Raw genomic sequence first — 20,700 nt, 5'->3', positions numbered from 1 at the left:
CAGAGAACATCTTCTCCATGTTAAAGGTGAAGGCAGACATTAACCCCCCCCCCCCAGAGCAAACAGTCCTAGCACTTAAAGATATCAGAGACATGTCCAAATCCAGGTGAGCTACGCCTCACCCTGAAATTCAGACCAGAGCAGAGATGTTAAACACCAAAGCACCAGGTGGGAGGGACGATCCTGAAACTGGGAAAGTAGAGCCTGACCCGGAAACCTCAGCCTTGATGCCACAGCTCCAAGGTCTGGTTGGCTTTGATGCAGCCACAGTCAATGAGGCCAAGCTAGGAGTTGGAGGTGAGGGCAGCCGCACTACTGGATCCCACCCTGAGGGTGGGAATAAAGCCGGGCCTGAGGTCCTTGGATCGGCAGGGACTGAGGGAAGAAACCAGAGTGATGGAGAGGTTCCAGGAAGAGGTCTCGGACCTGAAGGGATAAGACCTAATTGCATCAGGGTCTAAAAAAAGGACCTAATCAGCTGCTCCAAGAACGATGCTCTGAGAATGCCCACCGACCTTGATGACAGAGCAGACATATCCACCGATCATGGCTTAGAGGAAGCGGAACCCGCTTGCTGAATCTGAACTTCAGAAACTCGAAATTGGGGAGGGGAAGAAAGATTCCAGTGATATCTCTGGTGGAGTGGAGGGGGAAAAGGGGGAAGCCAGCTGACCTGACAGGCCTTTTGCTAAAAAAAGGATTGGTCCACCAAGGACTGGAGATGGAGTATTGCTCATAGTCAGCACAGAGGGTGATCAGCTCAGAGAAGTCTGAGCAGATGCCATTGCTGAGGCAGCTAGGGCACTGAAAGGCCATGGGAACTTCTGGTTTGGTGAGCCAAAAGAGGTCCAGATGTGGAAACAGAGGAGGGCCTCTTACAACCCCCTCTGGAGTCCTTGAAAGAGCAATGTTGTTTCTCAAGGTTGAAATTTGGTGCCAAAAAAGCAGAGGAAAAACCAGCACCTGGAAGAATCAGTCTCTTGTTCATGGCCCAAGACCCAAACCCTTCACAGATGGAACAGGACGGAAACAGAGGTGGGTAGCCCCAAATAGTAAATGTGCATCTTGTGGGGGCAGGTTATGCATGCAAGCAATACATTTTTTAAAACACTTATACCCGAGATAAGACGGTCCAACACAGTACTCTTAAAAGAAAACATACTACCATGCTCTAGAGAGAACCAGCTACAGAAACAAAAACTCAAGATGGCAGGAAACGCCTGCTAACTATATAACACACTAGTACAACAAACCTACGTCTAAACGTAGCTAACCTAACCACCTACACTAAAAACCTATCCTAAACGCACTAAAAAGGGCATGGAGAAAAACACTGGAAAAAAAATCCTACAAAACGTACTAAAGGGATACGTTTTCACATAGCCATAGATTGAACTGCTGACAGTAGTGGCAGCAAACCTGATACGGGGGGAGGGGGTCTGTTGTGGGTAGGGGAGGCACAGCCCAGCAAGTTGAAGTTTGGAGGATTTGACCAACGTCTGATCCAATAACAAGTAGGTTGAAGCCAAAGACGATATCAGATCTAAAAGTTATGGTCTGGACAGAGAACAGAACAAGTTTGAATTGCCATGGACTGTCCACTATAAAGCTCAGAAATTAGAATGTATATACCGCATGTGCTGGGAACAAACAAATTTAGCAATAAAGAGTGTCAAAACAGGTCCAAAAAGGAAGAAACTAATGGGAAGAGCAATTAATGTGTCAAAACATTGAAGTACTAAACCTTTGGCTAAAACAAGATGTCCCTGAATTATGTGCTCAGACACAGCCTCCACAAACACTAGGCCCAAATACAAGCCTGAATATGGAAATGCTACAAATATCCCCACTACTTAGAACAAACTGCAGAAATGTTACTCACAGCTGAAAAGCAGCAGTGAGCCTTTAAATGAAAGTTTTAAACAGCTAAAGGAGCCACTAGAAAAAGAGTTTAACTGCAACAAGTTATCATAAACAAACAACCCAACAGATGCTTAATAAGAGTGGACAATTTCCAGTTAATACCTCACACACAGTGAAACTAGCTAGAAAGAATACACAGTACACAAAGTGCTATAAACAACAAAGAAATAAAGAACAAAATAAACAAAAACAGGATACTTAATGTTATATATTGTAGCCCCGAGTTTGCTGAGTGTCCTTCCTTCGATTAGCTCACTGTTTAGGAGAAGGTTCTACTACAGAAGTTAAGTTTGCATTAAGGCACAGAAACAAATTTTGGAGGGGGGAGCTCTGAAGAGCTCTGGGAAGAAAGAGATGTTATGGTACATGCAAAAATAAAGAACTGATGGAAAGTAAGTATTCAGAAATTTTAAGAACTGTGTAAGGTGTGTGATTAATATAACTTGATTACAAGAATCTGTTTTGTTTTAACTTATAATGGGACAGTTGGCAATAGCAACTTTGAAGGGTTCAGTCCCTATGGAGAGATGTGAGAAATAGTGTAATTTTCTGCAAAGTGTCAATGCAAGAGTTGCATCCAACCAAAAAAAAAAAACATAATAAAATGTTTTACTTTAACATTTTCAGTAGATGCAGTTTCCCAGTACCTGGTTAAAAAAATAATAAAATGTTTTACTAACAACATTCTCTGGCAGATGTTTCCAAGTGCCTGGTACAAGCTACCACTTTATATGATATCCATACAAACTTGTGAACAAATAACTGCAAAATGTTCAACAATATTATTTTCATTTTATTACTAAATTGCTGATCAAAATAAAAATGTGCAAGAAAGTTGTAAGAAAATATTTTAAAAACATACAAAACCAGAATGCACTGTATTAAACTTAGTTTCATTTTTACCAATGCAATATTAAAATACTGTTTCTTTTCTCCCCCCAAACACATATACAAACATAAAAACAATTTAACATACTGCTCTACAAACAGTTAAAAATAAAATAAATGAAAACCACAGCTCAGTTTCAAAAGACTAAAACTGCAAAACAACAAAAAAAAAGCCTGACATTTTGTTCTAAAAATTCAAAAGCTATTGCAGGGAAGTTTCAGTGGTCAATTGAAACACCTATTCTGAGAATTCATCTGAGCAATAAATCACACGGGCCTCAATGACTTGACAGCTTACCTGATTTTGTGATGTTCTTGTATCCATTCTCCAGTTAACTTCTTAAAATATTAAAATATAACAGTTTCATGTTATGATTGAAACAAACCAAAATTTAAATTTTCTAATAAATAGTACACTGATTTGACCCCTCATATCACAAATTTCCCCAGTCTTGTGAAGACACTTATGCACTGCATACATTTTAAAATAATCATGAAATGCCGAAGTCAAGGCAATCTAATATTGTTCTGCGTAGTCATTTTTCTCTCTCTATGCAACCATCTACCCACTAACAATTCTCAAGTTAATACTTTACAAAGCAGCAACAAGGCCTAAAAGTAAACTGAATAGCAGGATCTGTACTGCAGGTAGAAGTGGGAAGTCTGATTCACTCACGTCTTATTACTTTTTCACAAAACAGTACTCTGTACTGCTGAATACATATGTATATATACATACAGATATCAGTACCGACACTGACCCGCAAGTGGTGCTGCTTTACAGCAAATACATACAAACATTTCTGTAACAGGTACTCACAGCATATAAGCAATCGGTTTTGGTCAATTAAAATTAATAATAAAAAAGGCAGTCTCCCGTCCAGATTAAGCTACAGTGCTCCCCGTCCTCTGCAGAATAAACAAATGCATCTAAAGACATTTTGAGCAAGTAGTGTAAGATCTTATGCATTTCGCTCTAGCATGTCACTAAAACAAAACATGGTGTCCACTGTCAAAGGTTGGGTACTGGAATGACTGATTTTACTAGATTAGCCAGTCTAATATTTATACTTCTACAAACAAATTCCTTTTATGATTTACCTAGGTTTCAGAAGGGCTACTTTGAGCAGCAACACACAGCACAGCTATATCATTTCCAAAAAAAAAAAAGAGTGCCCCTAAGTGTCTAGCTTTCTACAGTTGTTCTGTTATAGTTTCAAGTTGAGAGAAGCTCCAAAAGCTGCTGCTGTTGCGGTGGTCCGATAATGGAAAAAATCTAATGGCACTTAAGATTTCCTCACAGCACATAGGTGTATTCTGCAACTAAAGTGTAATCACTGTTCCATCTTCCTCAATTCCACCTCTGGGGATGACCAAGCTACTTCTAGGATCAGTTCTCAAGGAGCTAAGTATTTTGTGAATATTGCCATTGCTCTCTCGACCTGAACTGTTCAGTGACAGTTCTTTTTGCAGCCTGTAAGTGAGATTACTACCATTAATCCGGGACATGTTTGGAGGAGATGGATTGCGCAAGGATGGCACATGTGGTTTTGTAATGTGTTTGGGCTCCAGATTGCCTTCAATAACAATATCAGCATCTTCATCACTCTCCATTTCATCTAGATGAAAGTTCTGCAAAACACTAGAAGAGGGTAAGCTATGATGGCTAGCGGTGCTATCTGAAGACTGTCCTGAACTACCAGACATGCGACTACTTCGGATAACGTTGTTTCTTTGATTAGCTGGCTTCACAGTGATGATGAGATTGAGGCTGTTAGCAATCATCATGTCCGTTACCTGGTCAAGGGTTTTTCCAGCTACTTCAATGCCATTTACTTCCAGAACTTCATCATTTACAGCTAACAGTCCAGTGCTCTCTGCTAGGCCTCCTGGTACCATACGAGAGATAAAGATACCAGGAACCTTTTCTAGTCCATGAGGGGTCACCCTCACACTAGTGCCATCACGGATATAAAACCCTAGTGGTTTATCACATCCATGTCTGTAGAGGCGAACTCGTCTGTGGGTCTCTGGAAGAATGTCCACATCAATTATGGAAGACACTGGCCTAAAGTCGTGTGGTAGTCCAATGCTAATGTGAGGTCGTCTACGGTTGGTGTCATTGCGAAGTGTTACCAGAGGTTTCTTCTTTCTTGTTAGTGTGTTGGTTCCAAAACTGCTGTAGTCGACTTCCTCTGAAATACAAAAAAGGCAATAAATCTCAAATTATCTTTATAATGTAATGTACTCATATACAATACAAAATCTGAAAGTTTAATCAGAAGGTGAGAAAGGCCGACTTTAGACTGTATGAGGATGTATCTACAGAGATGGAACTGGTCAGTAGAAATTAACATTGAACACAGTGCACTTATTTATACTACAGCAAACCATACCAAACAAACCTGTAACTTGGCATCATTACTTCAAGAGCTTGCTATCAAAGCCAGTGATAATACTACATGAATGCAGCCATTCCATTCATATTAAGGTTGGTCTCCATATTTTTAAGAGGGCAACAACTATGAATAATGAAGCTGTACAAAATTCAAGTAAAAGTCTGAAGTAATATTGCATAAATGCCCTTTTGGTTTATGGTTTAAATGGCTGAGCTGGGCTGGTACAAGACTTTACAGCCACTATCTTCACCATATGGCAATACAGAGATCCACAACACATCAACAGTGGTATTCAATGGAAAACAAAACAATGCAGTAGGACAGATGTAGACTATTCTACATACAAACTTGCATCAACAGTGAAGCACAGCCATAGTTATAGTAACAATTTCCAAACACATGCATCGACTGGACAGAGCAATCAGTGTGCCTGCTGTAAATCCAGCCTTACACCCCCAAGAATAAGCCTGGCCAGTTCCTGAGGCCACAACTATCAAAGCAATAACAATCAAATTAATTTTCACCATCCTGCAGAAATAAGATACCCCTAAGCACACTACAGGAGAACAATTCTTTCTTCTGATAGCTGCAGCACTACAAAAAACAAGAAAATATTTATTTTATTTTACATTTGTTGACCGGGATAGTCTGACTGAACACATGTCCACGTTCAGCAGAGGCCCAGAGAGAAAAGCTCCAAAACACAATGCATAGAAATTATACAGACAACACAAGCATAACACACAGAAAATTTATATTGTGAATACATAACGCAGACAAGTTACATACATTGGTCGAGCAAGCAATTATACACAAGTTCATTTGTAACTTAATACAATTGTGGTATAGCACTTAAATAGTGGAGATGCTGTTAGCCAGTGTGATTTAAAATATTTTTTGCAACTTTTTTAAATAGAGAAAGTGAGGATTCTAGAGTAAGGTCTGCAGGAAGTACACTCCAGATTTTTGCCAATGGAGTTGGCAAACAGAGCATCCCCAGCTTAGTTATTGGATTTGAATGTTAGAGCCAGAAGTCTATTAGATGAGCGAAGTGGCCTGAGGTTATTATAGGAGCTAATAATGTTTTTAAATGCAGGTACATTTTCAGGGTGGTTAAGGACTTTATGTGCTGCTATAAGTTGGTTGAACTGTACTAGGGTGGGTTGTTCAAGCCACCCTAAGATTTATGTATTGACAATGTGTCCTATATGCAGAGCCTGTAGCACATCTAGCAATGTGGTTGTAACACCAGGATGGTTTAAGATTGGTTTTGTTCAAGTTGGTGAGAAGAGGGGAGGCATAAAGAAGGGAAGAGAGTAGGTGAGAACAGGCAATAGCAGTTCTGGCATGAGGAATAAGGAAAGGTTTGATCTTGTAAAGGGAGTCAAGTTTTTTATTAATGGTTTTGATAGTTTTGACATGCAAATCAAATTTGAGTTGTCTACTCTAACTCCCAGGAGTTTGGTTTGGACATCCGGGGAGATGATAGTGCCATTATTAGATTTTATGGTAAAGGATGGACGGGAGGACCTTTGAGTGGGGGAGAAAAGAAGCATCTTAGTTTTGTTGGGGTTTAAGGTCAGACTGTGATTGGTGAGCCAATTTTCAATGGTATTAAAAGTACTCTGGGTTAATGTCAGAAGAGTTGTTGGGGAGGTTGCTGAACAGATCAAGGCGGAATCATCTGCGTACTGAATGCAGGTGTGGCATTAGGGATGACTGAGTAGAGGTCATTAATAAAGATAAGAGAAAAGTAGGAGTCCTAGAATAGAGCCCTGGGAGACTCCTAGGGTGATGCATAGACAGGCAGATATAGCTGGTCTTGCCAAAGGACTGCTTGTTGTCTTCCGAACAGGGAAGACTGAAACCACTGGAGAAAAAGGTGGTCTAAGGAGAAGGCCTTCAGAGTTTGAATGAGCAATTGGTGGTTAACCGTATCGAAAGCCTTGGAAAGATCAAGAAAGAGTGCTGAGGATATGTTGTTGTGGTTAATGACAGAGAGAAAGAGGAGAGCTGAGGTGGTACTATAGAATGGCCTAAAGCCGTGCCGAGAGTCAACTAGCAGCTTGTTCTAAATAAGATAGTGCACATTATTTTTGGACACATTTCTCCATAATTTTAGCTGGTGGTAGCAAAACAGCTATAGGTCTGATGTTTGACAGTTCAATGGAGCTACCTCCTTTATGGAGGGGAATAACATGGGATTTTTCCAGATTGAGGGGATGGTAGCTCTGGAAATAGTTCTACTGATGAAGATAGAGATAGGATATGCTATGATGTCAGCAGCTTTTTGCAAATACTCTTTGGGGATGAGGTCAGCAGCTAGGGTGGTAGGTTTCAGTTTCTTGATTACGGCTGTGATTAGTGGAGTAGGAACAGGTTGAAAGTTAAAGGAGAGTAGAGTACTGGGTATATTAGTCTCTGACTTAAGAGGCGGTAGGAGTGAGATGGCTAGCTAGAGACTGGATAGTCTCTGTGAAGAAGCTACTGAAGGTATTTGCAATGTCCACCGGAGATTTATGGTTAGACGCAGATGGGGTTGGAGTAGAGGTTTGGCCTGGGTGAAAAAGTTTGTTTAATCCAGCCCAGAACTTTTGGGGTTTGCTGCCATGTTTTGTTGCAAATGGCAATAGAAGTTTTTTGTCTAGAATGATAGATTTTTTAGTGTCATTCCTTAGCTGTCGCTATTTAAGTTGATCATGTAGACCTTTTGTTGAGTGCCATGTAGTCCATGCTTTGTTTCCGAGTGTGATTTTAGATTTAGTTTCTTCTGAAAGTCATGGTGCAATTTTTGTTTTAGTTCTAATAGAGTGGGCAGGGGCATGAGAATCAAGGATGATAAGGAATTTAGTACTGAAGTGATCTACCACTTCATCCAGTGGAAGCTGTTTTAGAGCTGACCAGTCGCAATCCTCAAGTTCATTTTGGAAGTAGGAAGTTCATATTGTTTCTTATAGCAATAACGCACGCCTGGGAGTGGGTAATGCTAAATTTACCCACGGTTGGCGTGGTTTGGTCCCGAGGGCGAAGCCCGAGGGACCAAACAAAGCCAACCGTGGGTAAATTTAGCATTATCCACACCCAGAAGTGGGTTATTGCTATTATACCATGACATTATTTAAGAAAAGAAACTGTTACTTTTCTTAAATAAAGGCATAGTATAATGCCTGTTTACTGCCCTTCCGCAGATGTCTGGCATTCGCGGCAGTTCTGATGTACTGTGCGTCTGCGCAGTACATCAGAGCTGTGGGCAAAAGCAACGGAGAAAGCAAGATCTCCGTTGCTTTTTTTTAGTGTCTCGCTATGTTAAATGAGTTTGACATAGCGAGACAGTTTTAAAATAAGCAACGGACATCTCCGTTGCTTTTTTTTAGTGTCTCGCTATGTTAAACTCATTTAACATAGCAAGACACTAAAAAAAGCAACGGAGATCTTGCTTTCTTGCTTTTAACATTGTCTCGCTATGTTAAATGGGTTTAACATAGCGAGACAGCTTTAAAATAAGCAACGGAGATCTCCGTTGCTTATTTTAAAGCTGTCTCACTATGTTAAACCCTTTTAACATAGCGAGACAGTGTTTTAAAAAAACAAGTTATACTAATGGAAAAAAGTCCGGGCGACCGGACCTTTTTCCATTAGTATAACTCGATTTACAACGGGCACGCTGGCCAATCAGCGTGCACGTTTTGGGGGGGGTCATGGTATAATATTGTTTTATAGGTGGGCTAGTGGGGGTTATCCACCTTGAGCTTAATTATGTATGCAATACAATAGTAACTTATGTCGTCAGGCAGAGTCCCTGACTTGTACGTCTGGGGATGGCTATTGTCTACAAATACATCTAAAATACAGACAGCAGCAATTTTCCCTTGTGGTTCTTCACTAACTTTAATTCCTAGAGTTAAATCTCACACTGGAAAAATATATATCTATCTCTCCGCTTTACTAACAGGAGATGGTTTTAACAGCCAAAACTAAACTGCCGTACTTCGCCCAGATAACTTGTTCACCTAGTCAAATCCAAAAACTTTGGTTAGACTATAGACAAGATGTCACATGACAAACCAGACAATTGCAACCCATATCTAGATCCTTCCAATCAATTTCTCATCAGTGCTCTAGGCAGTGGAAACAGTAAATATTTTAATGCACTAAGAAATTTTATAAACAGTTAAGAAAAGCTAATTTAACTCACCAGAAGGACACCAGGAGTAAAGAAAACAGAAGTGCCCTCTAGAGTCCCTTCATTCATTTTAGTGAACTGACCAAACATCAGCATGCACATGTCTGTACGTGCAGTACACTAGAAATCTGAACCCAGACTTTGAAGGCAGCAGAAGCAGACAAGCTGAAGTTTAAAGTTTGCAGATACAACATGATTTAAGGAGGACTTTTTTAATGTCTTTATCTACATCTGGCTTATTTAGTCACTTGAGATTTGTCCTCATGACCAAACCATGCCAGCTGTGGTTAAAATTTGCATTATCTCAGTCACAGAGTATTGAAAATGTAGCCCCTGGTATGGTCACTAAACTGGTCTCAACTTAGGATGTTCTACAGGACTGGAGAAAGGCTGTGGTTGTTCCTATTCACATAAAATAAAGCTGAAAACACAGGAAGCGACATACCTTATTAGTTTGACATCTACTTAAATTCTGAATAAGTTCATATAGAAAGAACTATTTCAATTTATAAGCAAGTGGAAGCACAGACAGTCTCGGGATAGGATATCAGGTAATGAACTACAGACCAAAGATTAGACACTATTCCAGTATGACATTTTCATCATCCATTTTGTGCAATGTTGCATGCTTGCTATCTTATACATCTGTATCTTCGCACAATAATACTGTATATACTTAATTTTAATGCCATTTCTGTGTGATGTTGCACATCTGCTATGCTTTGATTGTCAACTAGATTGTGCATCATTTGTCAAGTTTGTTCACGGGCTGAGAATGAAAGGTCTCAGTTGCAACAAAGCTCTATTCCGGTTAATAAAAAGCAGATTTGTTTACCACTCCTACATAAAATGCATCCATGCCACAATTCTCACATATTTCCAAAATGCAGCACTCCCTGGCAACTCAAAAACCACCACCGGATGCAGTGACAGCATTCTTTACTACAACATGGGGCTTTCTTTTGTTCAATTTTAGAATTTTTGCCACGGGGGTAAGAAATAGCCTACTACTAATCTATGAACCTATGAACTAACTGCCGTTGTGGGCCATTTTAAGCCTGGCCAATTACCCCAAGTGAGAATCAAGTCCTGGACCTTGTGCATGTAAGGTAAACACCTTAACCATTATGCCAACAAAGTCTTATTTTGGGTGATCCCATGTTAACAGAGGTTAAGTAGCTTACAGCTACCATAATGTAAATTAGTTAGAATCAATTTAACTCAACAGGGAACTCCAGCTCTTTTTCAAATCAACCAAATCTAGTCATGAAGATAAAAATAGCCACCTAGATGCAAAAAAAAAGCACAACACCTTCTTCAACTACGTTACAGACCACAAAAAAATGCCTAGCACTTTGCAGTTCTAACAGCAAATAATGTCACATACGCTGACCCAGATGACATAGCCAATCTACTAGCGAATAAATTCAGCTCCAACTTGACCCCCACCCCCCAACACACACATTCTTAGATAACATACTAGCCATCCATAAACACCCCCTCTCAAATCTCCCATGAACAAGTTATCAAAACACTATCGAAGACCAGGATGCTTGCTGGCTGGCCTGATACAGATAGTGACACCCCTCCCCCTTACAAAGGCTACTCAGTATCAGCCTCCAAACAGGTAATATGCTGGACAAATGCAGGATAAACAGTCTCACACATATGCTCCTCCACCCCAAACAAAAGTGGGGCATTGATGGACCCATGTAAATACAGAGCAGTTAAGTCTGACCAGCTTCATCTGAAAGGTTAAGGGCACCTCTACACCAGATGGTTCCTGGCCCTTACTACAGAACCAGAAGATACCTCTTCCATTTGGAGATGCAGTTTGGTAGTAGTAGGTTTTCTTGTTTCCCCTGATAATGTTAAAACATTCTTACACTACAATTCTATCATCCAAGCTGAGAGAAAGTCTAGAGACTGAGGTGCATCAATGAACCCTTGCACTGCATCCGTACGACTATTCTGTGGGGTAGTGATGCATGGCACTGCCTTCCTACATCTCAATACTCAAGGGAAAACCAATACAGAATAGATTTATCACAAGTATTCAGGGTGTGTAATTTCTCAACTTCTGGATTACCCTGGGAATCCAAGGGATGGGAGGGAAAGCATAAACATACTGCCCTACCAATGCTATGGAAAAGGCATCTTTTATGCACACCCCTTTGGCAAGAGTTTCTTGTGCAGAACAGAGTCTGTTTTCTAGAGATGCAGAGAGGTCCATCTGAGGGACACTCCATCTGTACACTATTTGTAGGAACACCGCTGTGTAATGTTCAATCGAGGGGCTCCCTTCATCCTGCTCAGCTTATCTGCTATTGTATTTAGTTCTGAGGGGACATAAATTGCCCTGAGATGCATTTTATGTTGTATTGCCAACTCCCATGCTGTTAAAACTAGCCTGCAGAGTTACGATCTTGTTCCTCCTGCTTGCTGATGTACTACATAACAGTGGTGTTGTCTGTCAAAGCTTTCAGGGTCACATCCTTCACACCGATGTGACCTCCCCTGCGAAGCTGTTTAGTTAATCACTGTAACTCATTCATTACAAATAGGAGACTCCGTACCAAGTAGTCTAGAGATTGAGAGTGTTGGCACCACACTGATCTAGGATGCCATTAAGACATTCTTCATGTGGAGTTTTGCATGGGAGACCACTGAGATGGCAAAGACCATGAAGTCCAAACCCCTGACAAATTCTCTGTCTGTAGCTATCTTCTGATTTGCTAGGAGTAGGAAATACTGTGATCAGTTGCCTACCTTGCCCTGATGAATGAAGGCTCTCCAGGCCAAGGTGTCCAGAAGAGAACTTGGAAAGACTTAACTGGTATGGTGCCACTGTGACTTTGGTTTGTTGAGAACAAACCTCAAGCAATCCAGCCAATCCCTAGTGAAGGCTAGGGACCTGATTGTCTACTCCCTCTGTCAAGTTTGCCTGGATGAATCATCCTGGTAAGAAGAAAATATGTATCCCCTGAAGTCTACAATTATCAACAGCTACTTATATACATTTGGTGAGCACTTCTGGTGCAGAGACAAGCTCAAAGTGCAATGAGGTAAAGTGCCACCACCAGCAAAAAAAAAAAAAAAAAAATCACAGGAAGCATCTATGTTCTTTATGGATGATTTGCAGAAAGGCATCTTCCCATTTTAAAATGAGTTACTAGGTACGTAGGTACACGAGAGATAGCAGGCGCTGTATGGTCAGCATCTTAAACAAACTTCAGGAAGGTATCCAGTCTTCACACGTCTACAATAGGTCTACAAATTCCTTTCTTTCTACACCAGAATGTTTCTATACCCCCAGAATCCCTTGCCTTGAAGGTGAAAGGGAGCCTATTCTATAACTTCCTGTGAGACGTCTGACAGGATGGGAGAAGGACTCGTTTTCTTAGAGGACCTCAGACATTCCTAGCAAATCGGGATTACTGTCTCGCTGCAGTCTGTACCTACCCTCCTTTGGTAATGCGTAGAGCCCATGAACCTGCTTGAAAACTTTTCCACATCATGATTTCATGATTGCTCTCTACCAAAATTAGTTCCTACAAGTACTCCTGAATGTCGCCATTCCATTTTTTTAACTTAGGTTTTCCTTTTTGTTGCTTGCTCTTAAGAATGTTTCATGTAACAGGGACCAGGTTCAGAGGGGTAAGTTCAGATCACACTGGTGTACAAGAGAATGAAAAATCTGCCTAACCCCTTTGCATGATCTTTATCCCTTCTAACCAATTTCTTAAACATTTTGGCAGTGGATTCTCCAAACAACAATCTCTTATCTAATGGAGCATTTATTTTTTTATTTTACATTTGTTGACCGGGCTAGTCCAACTGGACACAATATCCGTTTTCAGTAGAGGCCCGGGGAGAAAAGCTCCATTACAGGTAAATACACAACAATTTATCACGTTAGGCATAATATTAGTCAAAATATAAGGTAGAAAAAAGAAAAAAATTTTTCAAATACAAAACAGATACTCATAATAGGAAATAAACTTATACTATATACAACTATATTAGACTATATAAAAGACGTAACAGTAACACAGGATACAGACAGAACAAACTTAACTGGTAAAAAGCCCAATTCTTAGATAATAACTCTCAAAACTCCTGAAAGTTTATAGAGGAGTTAAGTCAGGAGGGGTAGGGTGGAAGAGCTGGGAGAGTGTGGACATTATTTTAGTCAGGATTAGCACATGGACATATCCATTTTGTTTTGAGATGTTCTTTAATGTGTTTTTGAAAAGAGAGGTAGAGGTTAGATTAGTTATTCCTTGAGGAAGTTGATTCCAGATTTTCCCTATTGAGTTTGCAAGTAATGAATCACCAGCTTTATTATTTGATTTAGGTAGTGATACTAGTAGTCGATTTGCAGAACGGAGTGTGGCTAGGTTTCTATATGGTATAATCATTTTTGAAAGGCTGGGGGTAACCTCAGGGTAGTGAAGGGTCTTATGAATGATAAGTAGTTGTTGATAGAATAACTGGTTATTTAGCTCTAACCAATCTAGTTGTTTGAGATTAAGACAATGATGAGTTCTTAGGGAGTAGCAGTAATGAATCTGGCTATACTATTGTAGCAGATGGAGAGTTTGGTAGTGTTACTTTTGGATAAGTTGGTATAGATGGGTGAGGCATAAAAGAGGGCGGAGATCAGGTGTGTCTGTGCAATGGTCTTTCTAGTTTTAGGGGTAAGAAAAGGTTTAATTCTGTAGAGTGTCCCAATTTTTGTTGACATTTTTAACAGTGGTGTTAATGTGTTCATCATAATTGAGATGGTTATCAATAGTTACACCTAGCAGTCGCGTGGTCTTGTCAGGGTTAATACAGGTTGCATTATTTGTAGAGATAGTGAAGAGAGGAGTGGGAGATTTTTGGGTAGGAGTAAAGAGGAGAAGTTTAGTTTTTTGGGGGTTAAGTAGGAGGCAGTGTTGCAAAAACCAATTTTCCACATTTTGGAAGACTGTTTGGGTCAGGGACTGGAGGGAGGAAATATTTTTTTCAGTGCAGATTAGCGTTGAGTCATCAGCATATTGAATGCAGGTGGCTTGTGGTATATTCAGATATAGGTCGTTGATAAATAAGGAAAAAAGAAGGGGACCTAGGATAGATCCTTGTGGAACACCAATATTTACTGAGAGTAGGGAAGATAGGTTGTTCTCCCAAAGGACTGCTTGTTGCCTGTTGTGGAGATAGCTCTTAAACCACTGTAAAGAGTGTGGGCTGAGAGAAAAAGGTTTAGTTTGTCCAAAAGTATATTGTGGTTAACCATATCAAAGGCTTTAGAAAGATCTATGAAAAGTGCTGAGGAGAAAGAATTATTGTTCCTATTTTTATTTATGGAGTCAGCGAAGGAAAGGAGGGCAGTTGTAGTACTGTGGAAAGGCCTAAATCCATGTTGACAGTTAGCTAGAAGTTTGTTTTGTAGAAGGTAGCTAAGCATTTGTTTGTGAATACATCTTTCCATTATCTTGGCTAATGGGGAAAGTAAGGCAATAGGGCTAAAATTTGAGAGTTCATTTGATGAGCCTCCTTTATGTAGGGAATTATATGAGATATTTTCCATAAGGTGGGGATTGTTCCTTCAGTGATAGTCCTATTTATCAGTATAGATACGGATATTGGATAGCTTTAGCAGCTATTTGTAGGTATTCAGATGGGAGTTGGTCAGCAGATGGGGTGCATGGTTTGAGTTTCTTAAGAAGCCTATAAATAAGGGATGTGGCAACGGGTTGGATTTGGAAGTCACTATATGAGGGAGAAGAGATTTTTGGTAAGGTTACAGATGGTATAGGTAATGAGTTAGCTAGGGATTTAATGGCTTCTGTAAAATAGTTGTTAAAGGCATCAGGGATCTGTGTAGCATTGTTGGGATGAAAGCCTGTAGGAGTAGGAGTCGGTGAATGTCCAGGTTTAAGAAGTTTATTAATGTTTGCCCAGAATTTTTGAGGGAATTTTGACTATCTTGTTGAAGGTGAAGATAATAATCCTTTTATCTTTAACAGTATCTCTTTTGGTGGCATTCCTTAATTGTTTAAAAAGGAGATGATCTGATGGGCATCTACTGGCTCTCCATTTGGTCCAGATTTTATTTCTAAGGACCATTTTATCTTTTGTTTGCTTAGACAGCCATGGGGCAGGTTTGGTTCTTATTCTAGTAGTGTGATAAGGGGCATGATGGTCAAGGATTTGAAGAAAGTTTGTATTAAAGTAGGTTACTGCTTGATTAAGTTCAAGGTAAGTTAGTGGTGACCAGTTACATGCTTGCAATTCTGTAAGAAAGTTATCAAGGTTAAAACACTTTTTTGAGCGGGATGTTTTTAGTTTATGAGTATGTGGAATATTCACTTTTTGTCTTATGACATATGTAAGCATATGATCACTGATACAATCAGGAAGGGTTCCTGGGGTGTAGATGCTGGGGTGGCTATTAGTGAGTATCCAATCAAGAGTGGTTTCTTTTCTATTTTGTTTATGGGTTCTAGTAGGAGTTGTAATTAATTGTGAGAAACCATAGAGATTAATATGGTTCGTTGGGTTTTGGTTAGAGCAGGTTATCCAGTCAATGTTAAAGTCACCTAGTATTATGGTTTCCTGGGGTTGTTGGTTGGATGTTGAACTGAGTAAGTTTTCTAGGGTCTGAGTATTATTACCAGGGGGAAGATACATACAAATTAGATAAATAGCTTTGTTATTGTTGATCTGGAGTTTGGTGGATAAGGATTCAGCTTTAGGGTCTGATAGTGAAAGTTCATTATGGAGGGAAAGTTGGAGATTATTTTTGTAGAAGATGGCTATACCACCACCTTTCCTAGTTTTGCGGTCATTTCTGAGTATGTTGTAGCCAGGGGGGGTAATTTCCTGGTCCTGAGTGGAGGGTTTTAACCATGTTTCAGTAAGACATAAAATGTCAAATGAATGCAAGTTTAATAGTGCATGGATATGATGTACTTTATTATTTATGCTTCTAATATTAAGGTGAGCTATTAGAAGAGGGTTAGATGTTTTAATACAAGGTGGAGGTATAGATAGAGGATGTCTATTTGTGTTTGGATTGGTCTTAGTGTAGGGGCCAGGGTTAGGATGTATATCACCATGTAAGAGGAGGTAATGATTGTAATTGAATAAGAATTTAAGGAATTTAAGCAAGTTATTAGCATATTTTTGTTAAGGTAGAATGACATATGTGTTGTTCTGTGGTATTTTGGTAGAAGATAAGTAGTGGAACAGGTTATATTACTGTGGTTAAGGGTAGTGAGAGAAGAGGATGGTAGTGTTTGCTTGAGATGGTGATTTTGTGTCTTTAAAGAGTTGTTTTCAAAGAAGGTGATATAGTAGGTTATAGAAAGAGAGGCTAGAATAAAGGTAAAGAGAAGGATGTAAGAGAGGAGGGGTTTAAGTGTAGGAGGCATGGTGTTGAGTAAGTGTTAGGATAAGATGAGTAGTGATGTAAGGTTATTTGAGAAAGAAAAAAAAGGGGAAAGCAGGAACAGTGTAGTGGTTGTTATTAATAGTAAGTAGATGTTAGAAGAAAGTAGCAGGTGTAAGGGGTGGATAGGTTAGGTAAGGGGTGCCGATAAGGAGAGAAGTGAAATAAAATAGGAGTACAAGGAAACTAGACGGTAGTGTGGAGGTAAAATAGTACAGATTGGAGTAGCAAGAGGAGGGCAAAGAGAGTAATGAGAGATAACAGGTAGGAGGAGACGACAATTACTATGAAGGATGGTGATAGGCGAAGGGAATTGGGGGAGTGTCTAGTGAGCTATAAGTTAAGGACCCCTAGGGGTGGGTGGGATATGGGGGTAGGGTGGGGAGCGCAGCGGGGCAGACACAAAAACCAGGTGAGAGCAAGAGGGAGAGAAAACAATCAGTAAGGTGCAAATTAAGGGCAGGAGGCAGGCTAACGGTGGGTGGCTAAGGGTAGAAAGTGGAGAAAGGGGAAGAGAGAAGAGAAATTACTAAGATAAGTGAGGCTAAAAAGAAAAAACAGTATGGGGATAGGCACCAGGGAAGCCTAGAGACGGTAGAGGTGGTGAAGGTGCAGCCAAGAGAATAGTTTGATAAGACTAAGGGACTGGAGACTATAGTCAGGGCTCAGAAAGGAAAGAAAAACAACAAGGAAATAGGAAAGAGAAAAGGCAGTCTAAGGGATAGAGTAGTAACTAAAACTGGGTGGGGGTGGGGGGTTTGCTGCTGGCAGTGACAGGCAGTATTCAAGTTAAAGTTACAAGGGTAGAGGATAACTAATACCATATAGTAATACTTGTGATAAACTCAAAAACAAAACACTGTAACATACACTAATGTTTACTGTGGATATTTCCAGGGTGGTTTAGATAACCCAGGGGGGAACCCAAGGCAGGATCTGGTAGGTGGTTATAGCAGTTCTTAGGAGTCCAGGATGAATACTTCCAGGAGTTAAGAGAGTGGAGAAAAAGTATCTTATACCAGCTAGTAGAGAAATGATAAGAAAAAAAAAGACAACAATGAGCAGCATATATTAATGAAAGGTGCTTCAGGTAATGACTGCTACCTTAGCCAGTCACCACTCCTTACAACAGTGTCTACAGCTGCAGCTAAAAAAGCTGTAGCCACAGCATCATACCCATTCTTAATAGCAAGTGTAGGCACTGCTGAGAACTCCATAAATTAACCCTGATGTCGCAGTTTGAGAGCTCCCTAATTGTTTAAACAGCCAAAAGGAATTATGTCACATGCATTTGGCAATTAATATTGCATAAAAATCCAAAGGATGGAAAGGAGCACAATCCAGCAAATGTACGAAGGTTTTAATATAGTTCCACAGATAATAGCAGCACATTAAATTCCACAAGAAATATACAGCACATTTAATATTGCATCATACAAAAATACTGCCAAATCCTCTCCAGGGCTCTGCTTTCCTATCACTGGGTTTGAACCCATGCTGGGGTCCAGAGAGGCCACTACAGTGTCAGCCACTGTTTGTGTAGAGATGCTTAGGTTTTACAGTGTGAAAGATACCCATACCTAGAGCTCAAAATATCTTTAGTCTCTGAGGCTTCTCTACCTTCCCAAATTAATTCTTTCAAGTGGATCAAAATTTCCCCAAATGATATTTCCTAATTTTGGTGAGGCAAAAGAGAGGGTAGCCTCTACATCAGAGTCAAAGCCCGGGGGAGACCAGAACTGAAAGGCATAGTCAAGATCTTCTTGGCCAATGTTCTCAGGTTCCTCCTCTTCTTCATCAGAAGGATCTCACTCTTCCTTTAACAATGGAAGGAAGAGGAGCCCGGTTGTTATTGGCTTGGTTGGGCAGACTGCATGACATGTAGAGCCTTTAGCAGGCCCTGGCCTAGTATGAACCACTCTACCTGGCCCACCTACCTCCACTATTTTTTTTTTTTTTTTTTTTTTTTAAAGAGGTTTGTCTAGGCAATGGCAGTGAGGAAATGTGACTTTTCTACATACGTTTGAGGGGACTTTCTACTTGTAAGGACTTGGGGCCTGGTCCAGATCAGATTTTCTTTCCTAACCATCAATCTCTTCTCAAGTAAACACTTTATGAATTGCACACTCTCCTTTGGCAACAACAACTCAGGGTTCCTCTTAGTTCCCACAGGTTGAATATCCAAGGAACGGCCATGAGAGCTGTCAGTCCATATGATGTGCTTAGATCCCCAGCCACAATGGCTTATGAAAGGGTATCATAGGTTCATACTAGGCTATCTGCCCTAGGGCATTTATAAGCCTAGCCAGAATGTGTTTGGCTTTCGCCACCCATTTTAAATTAATTTTGCTATGCCCTTTTTTGAGGTTAGTATACTGTGCCTCTGTCTAACAGTGACACAGAAGTGATACCCGGGGTAAACCTACGATCTCCCATCCACTCATCAAGATTCCTCTTGAAGAGAGTCAACGAGGGACTCTGCCTAACCTGGACTGGGATTTTATTCCAGAGTGAAGGGAGCCTCTGGGTTATGAATCTGTCCCTTCAGCATGTCCTATTTATTTCGGTGCTGAGGTTCAAGTCTCTCGAGCGTGTAGCTCGATGGGATTTGGATTTTCTGAGGTGCAGCATGTCCATTAATTCCAGGTTGGACATGGCTTTATACGTCAGGCAAGGATCGCCTCTGAACAGGCGGTATGCCACTGAGTAGAGCTGGAGTTTCTTTAACCAGGCAGCATATGGCATCTGTTTGAGCCCTTTGATCCTCTTGGTGAGGTACTTTTGGGGTCTTTCCAGTTGCTGCAGGTGTCTGGTAAGGTACATCCCAAAAGGGGCATTGTACTCAAATATGGGCCTGATGAGGGATGAGTAAAGAGGCACGATGACCTCCCCTGATCTAGATGCGAATCCCTTCATGATAAGGTGGGCTATATAAAATGTTTTTCTAACCACTTTGGCCACGTGGTTGTCAAATGAGAGATTGCTATCAACTTGGGTCCCCAGGTCCCTAATTACTTCTTCTGTACTTAATGGATTACCACCTATGGGGTAATTTGTGGGCACTTTGTTTTTGCCAAAGGGGATGACTATACACTTTTTGGTGTTTAGCTTGAGGCCATGGCTCTGGCACCAGTTGTCTGTTTCTGAGGCCCTTTTGGAGGATGCTTGTGTCGGCTGGAAAGTCGATTATGGCACCCAGTTTGCAGTCATCTGCGAACTTGGTCAGCCACAGTCCTTCCGTGTTGGCCTGTACCTCCGAGAAATATATACCAAACAAGAGAGGTCCCAGGACTGAGCCTTGTGGGACGCCACTTGTAACTGGTTTGGAGTCTGACATGGCTCCAGCAATTCTAACCATGTGGGTTCTGTCCTTGAGTCAGTTTGCAACCCATCTAGTGACATAGGGGTTTATATTTAAGCTGGTGAGCTTATCTATAATGCCCGAGTGGGGTATTGTATCGAAGGCTTTTGCGAGGTCCAGGTAGGCTGTGTGGACCACCTTCCCCTCGTCAATGGCCTTGGTGACTGTTTCAAAGAAATCAATCAGGTTTAAGAGGCAGGATCTGCCCTTAAAGCCGAACTGGGTAGGATCCAGTGTCTGTAGGTCCATGATGATCCTTTCCATAGCTTTGCAGACCAAGCTAGTCAGGCTTATGGGGCGATAGTTTCCAGGATCCGTTGAGGCACCACCTTTGTGGAGAGGAACCACAGTTGCTGTACGCCACTATCTGGGTACATATCCTGTAGTAAGGCTGAGATTGAACAGTAGTTTTATGTTTGGGTTTAGCTCTTCTTGGAGTTCATGTAGGACGCAGCCCGGGACACCGTCTGGTCCCATTGATGCTGTGTTTTTTGCTTTGGAGAGGGCA

The 20,700-nt window shown here is 40.8% G+C and overlaps 1 protein-coding gene across 2 annotated transcripts in view; it reads right to left on the bottom strand.

Annotated features, from left to right (window-relative positions):
- Positions 1-2,713: 2,713 nt before the first annotated feature.
- PARD6G (par-6 family cell polarity regulator gamma) overlaps positions 2,714-20,700 on the bottom strand; it is an 828,502-nt gene continuing 810,515 nt past the window's right edge. For both annotated transcript variants that reach the window (XM_044067008.1, XM_044067009.1), the window contains one exon: positions 2,714-5,006. In XM_044067008.1, the coding sequence (XP_043922943.1) occupies positions 4,135-5,006 (872 nt within the window). In that variant the 3' untranslated portion in view covers positions 2,714-4,134. The remainder of the gene's footprint in view (positions 5,007-20,700) is intronic.

The sequence above is a fragment of the Protopterus annectens genome, chromosome 3.part1 (assembly GCF_019279795.1).
Source record: "Protopterus annectens isolate FY-2018-M chromosome 3.part1, PAN1.0, whole genome shotgun sequence".
NCBI classification, from domain to species: Eukaryota; Metazoa; Chordata; order Ceratodontiformes; family Protopteridae; genus Protopterus; species Protopterus annectens.
Note: the sequence above shows the minus strand (reverse complement) of the source record. Positions and strands in the feature narration are given on the sequence as shown.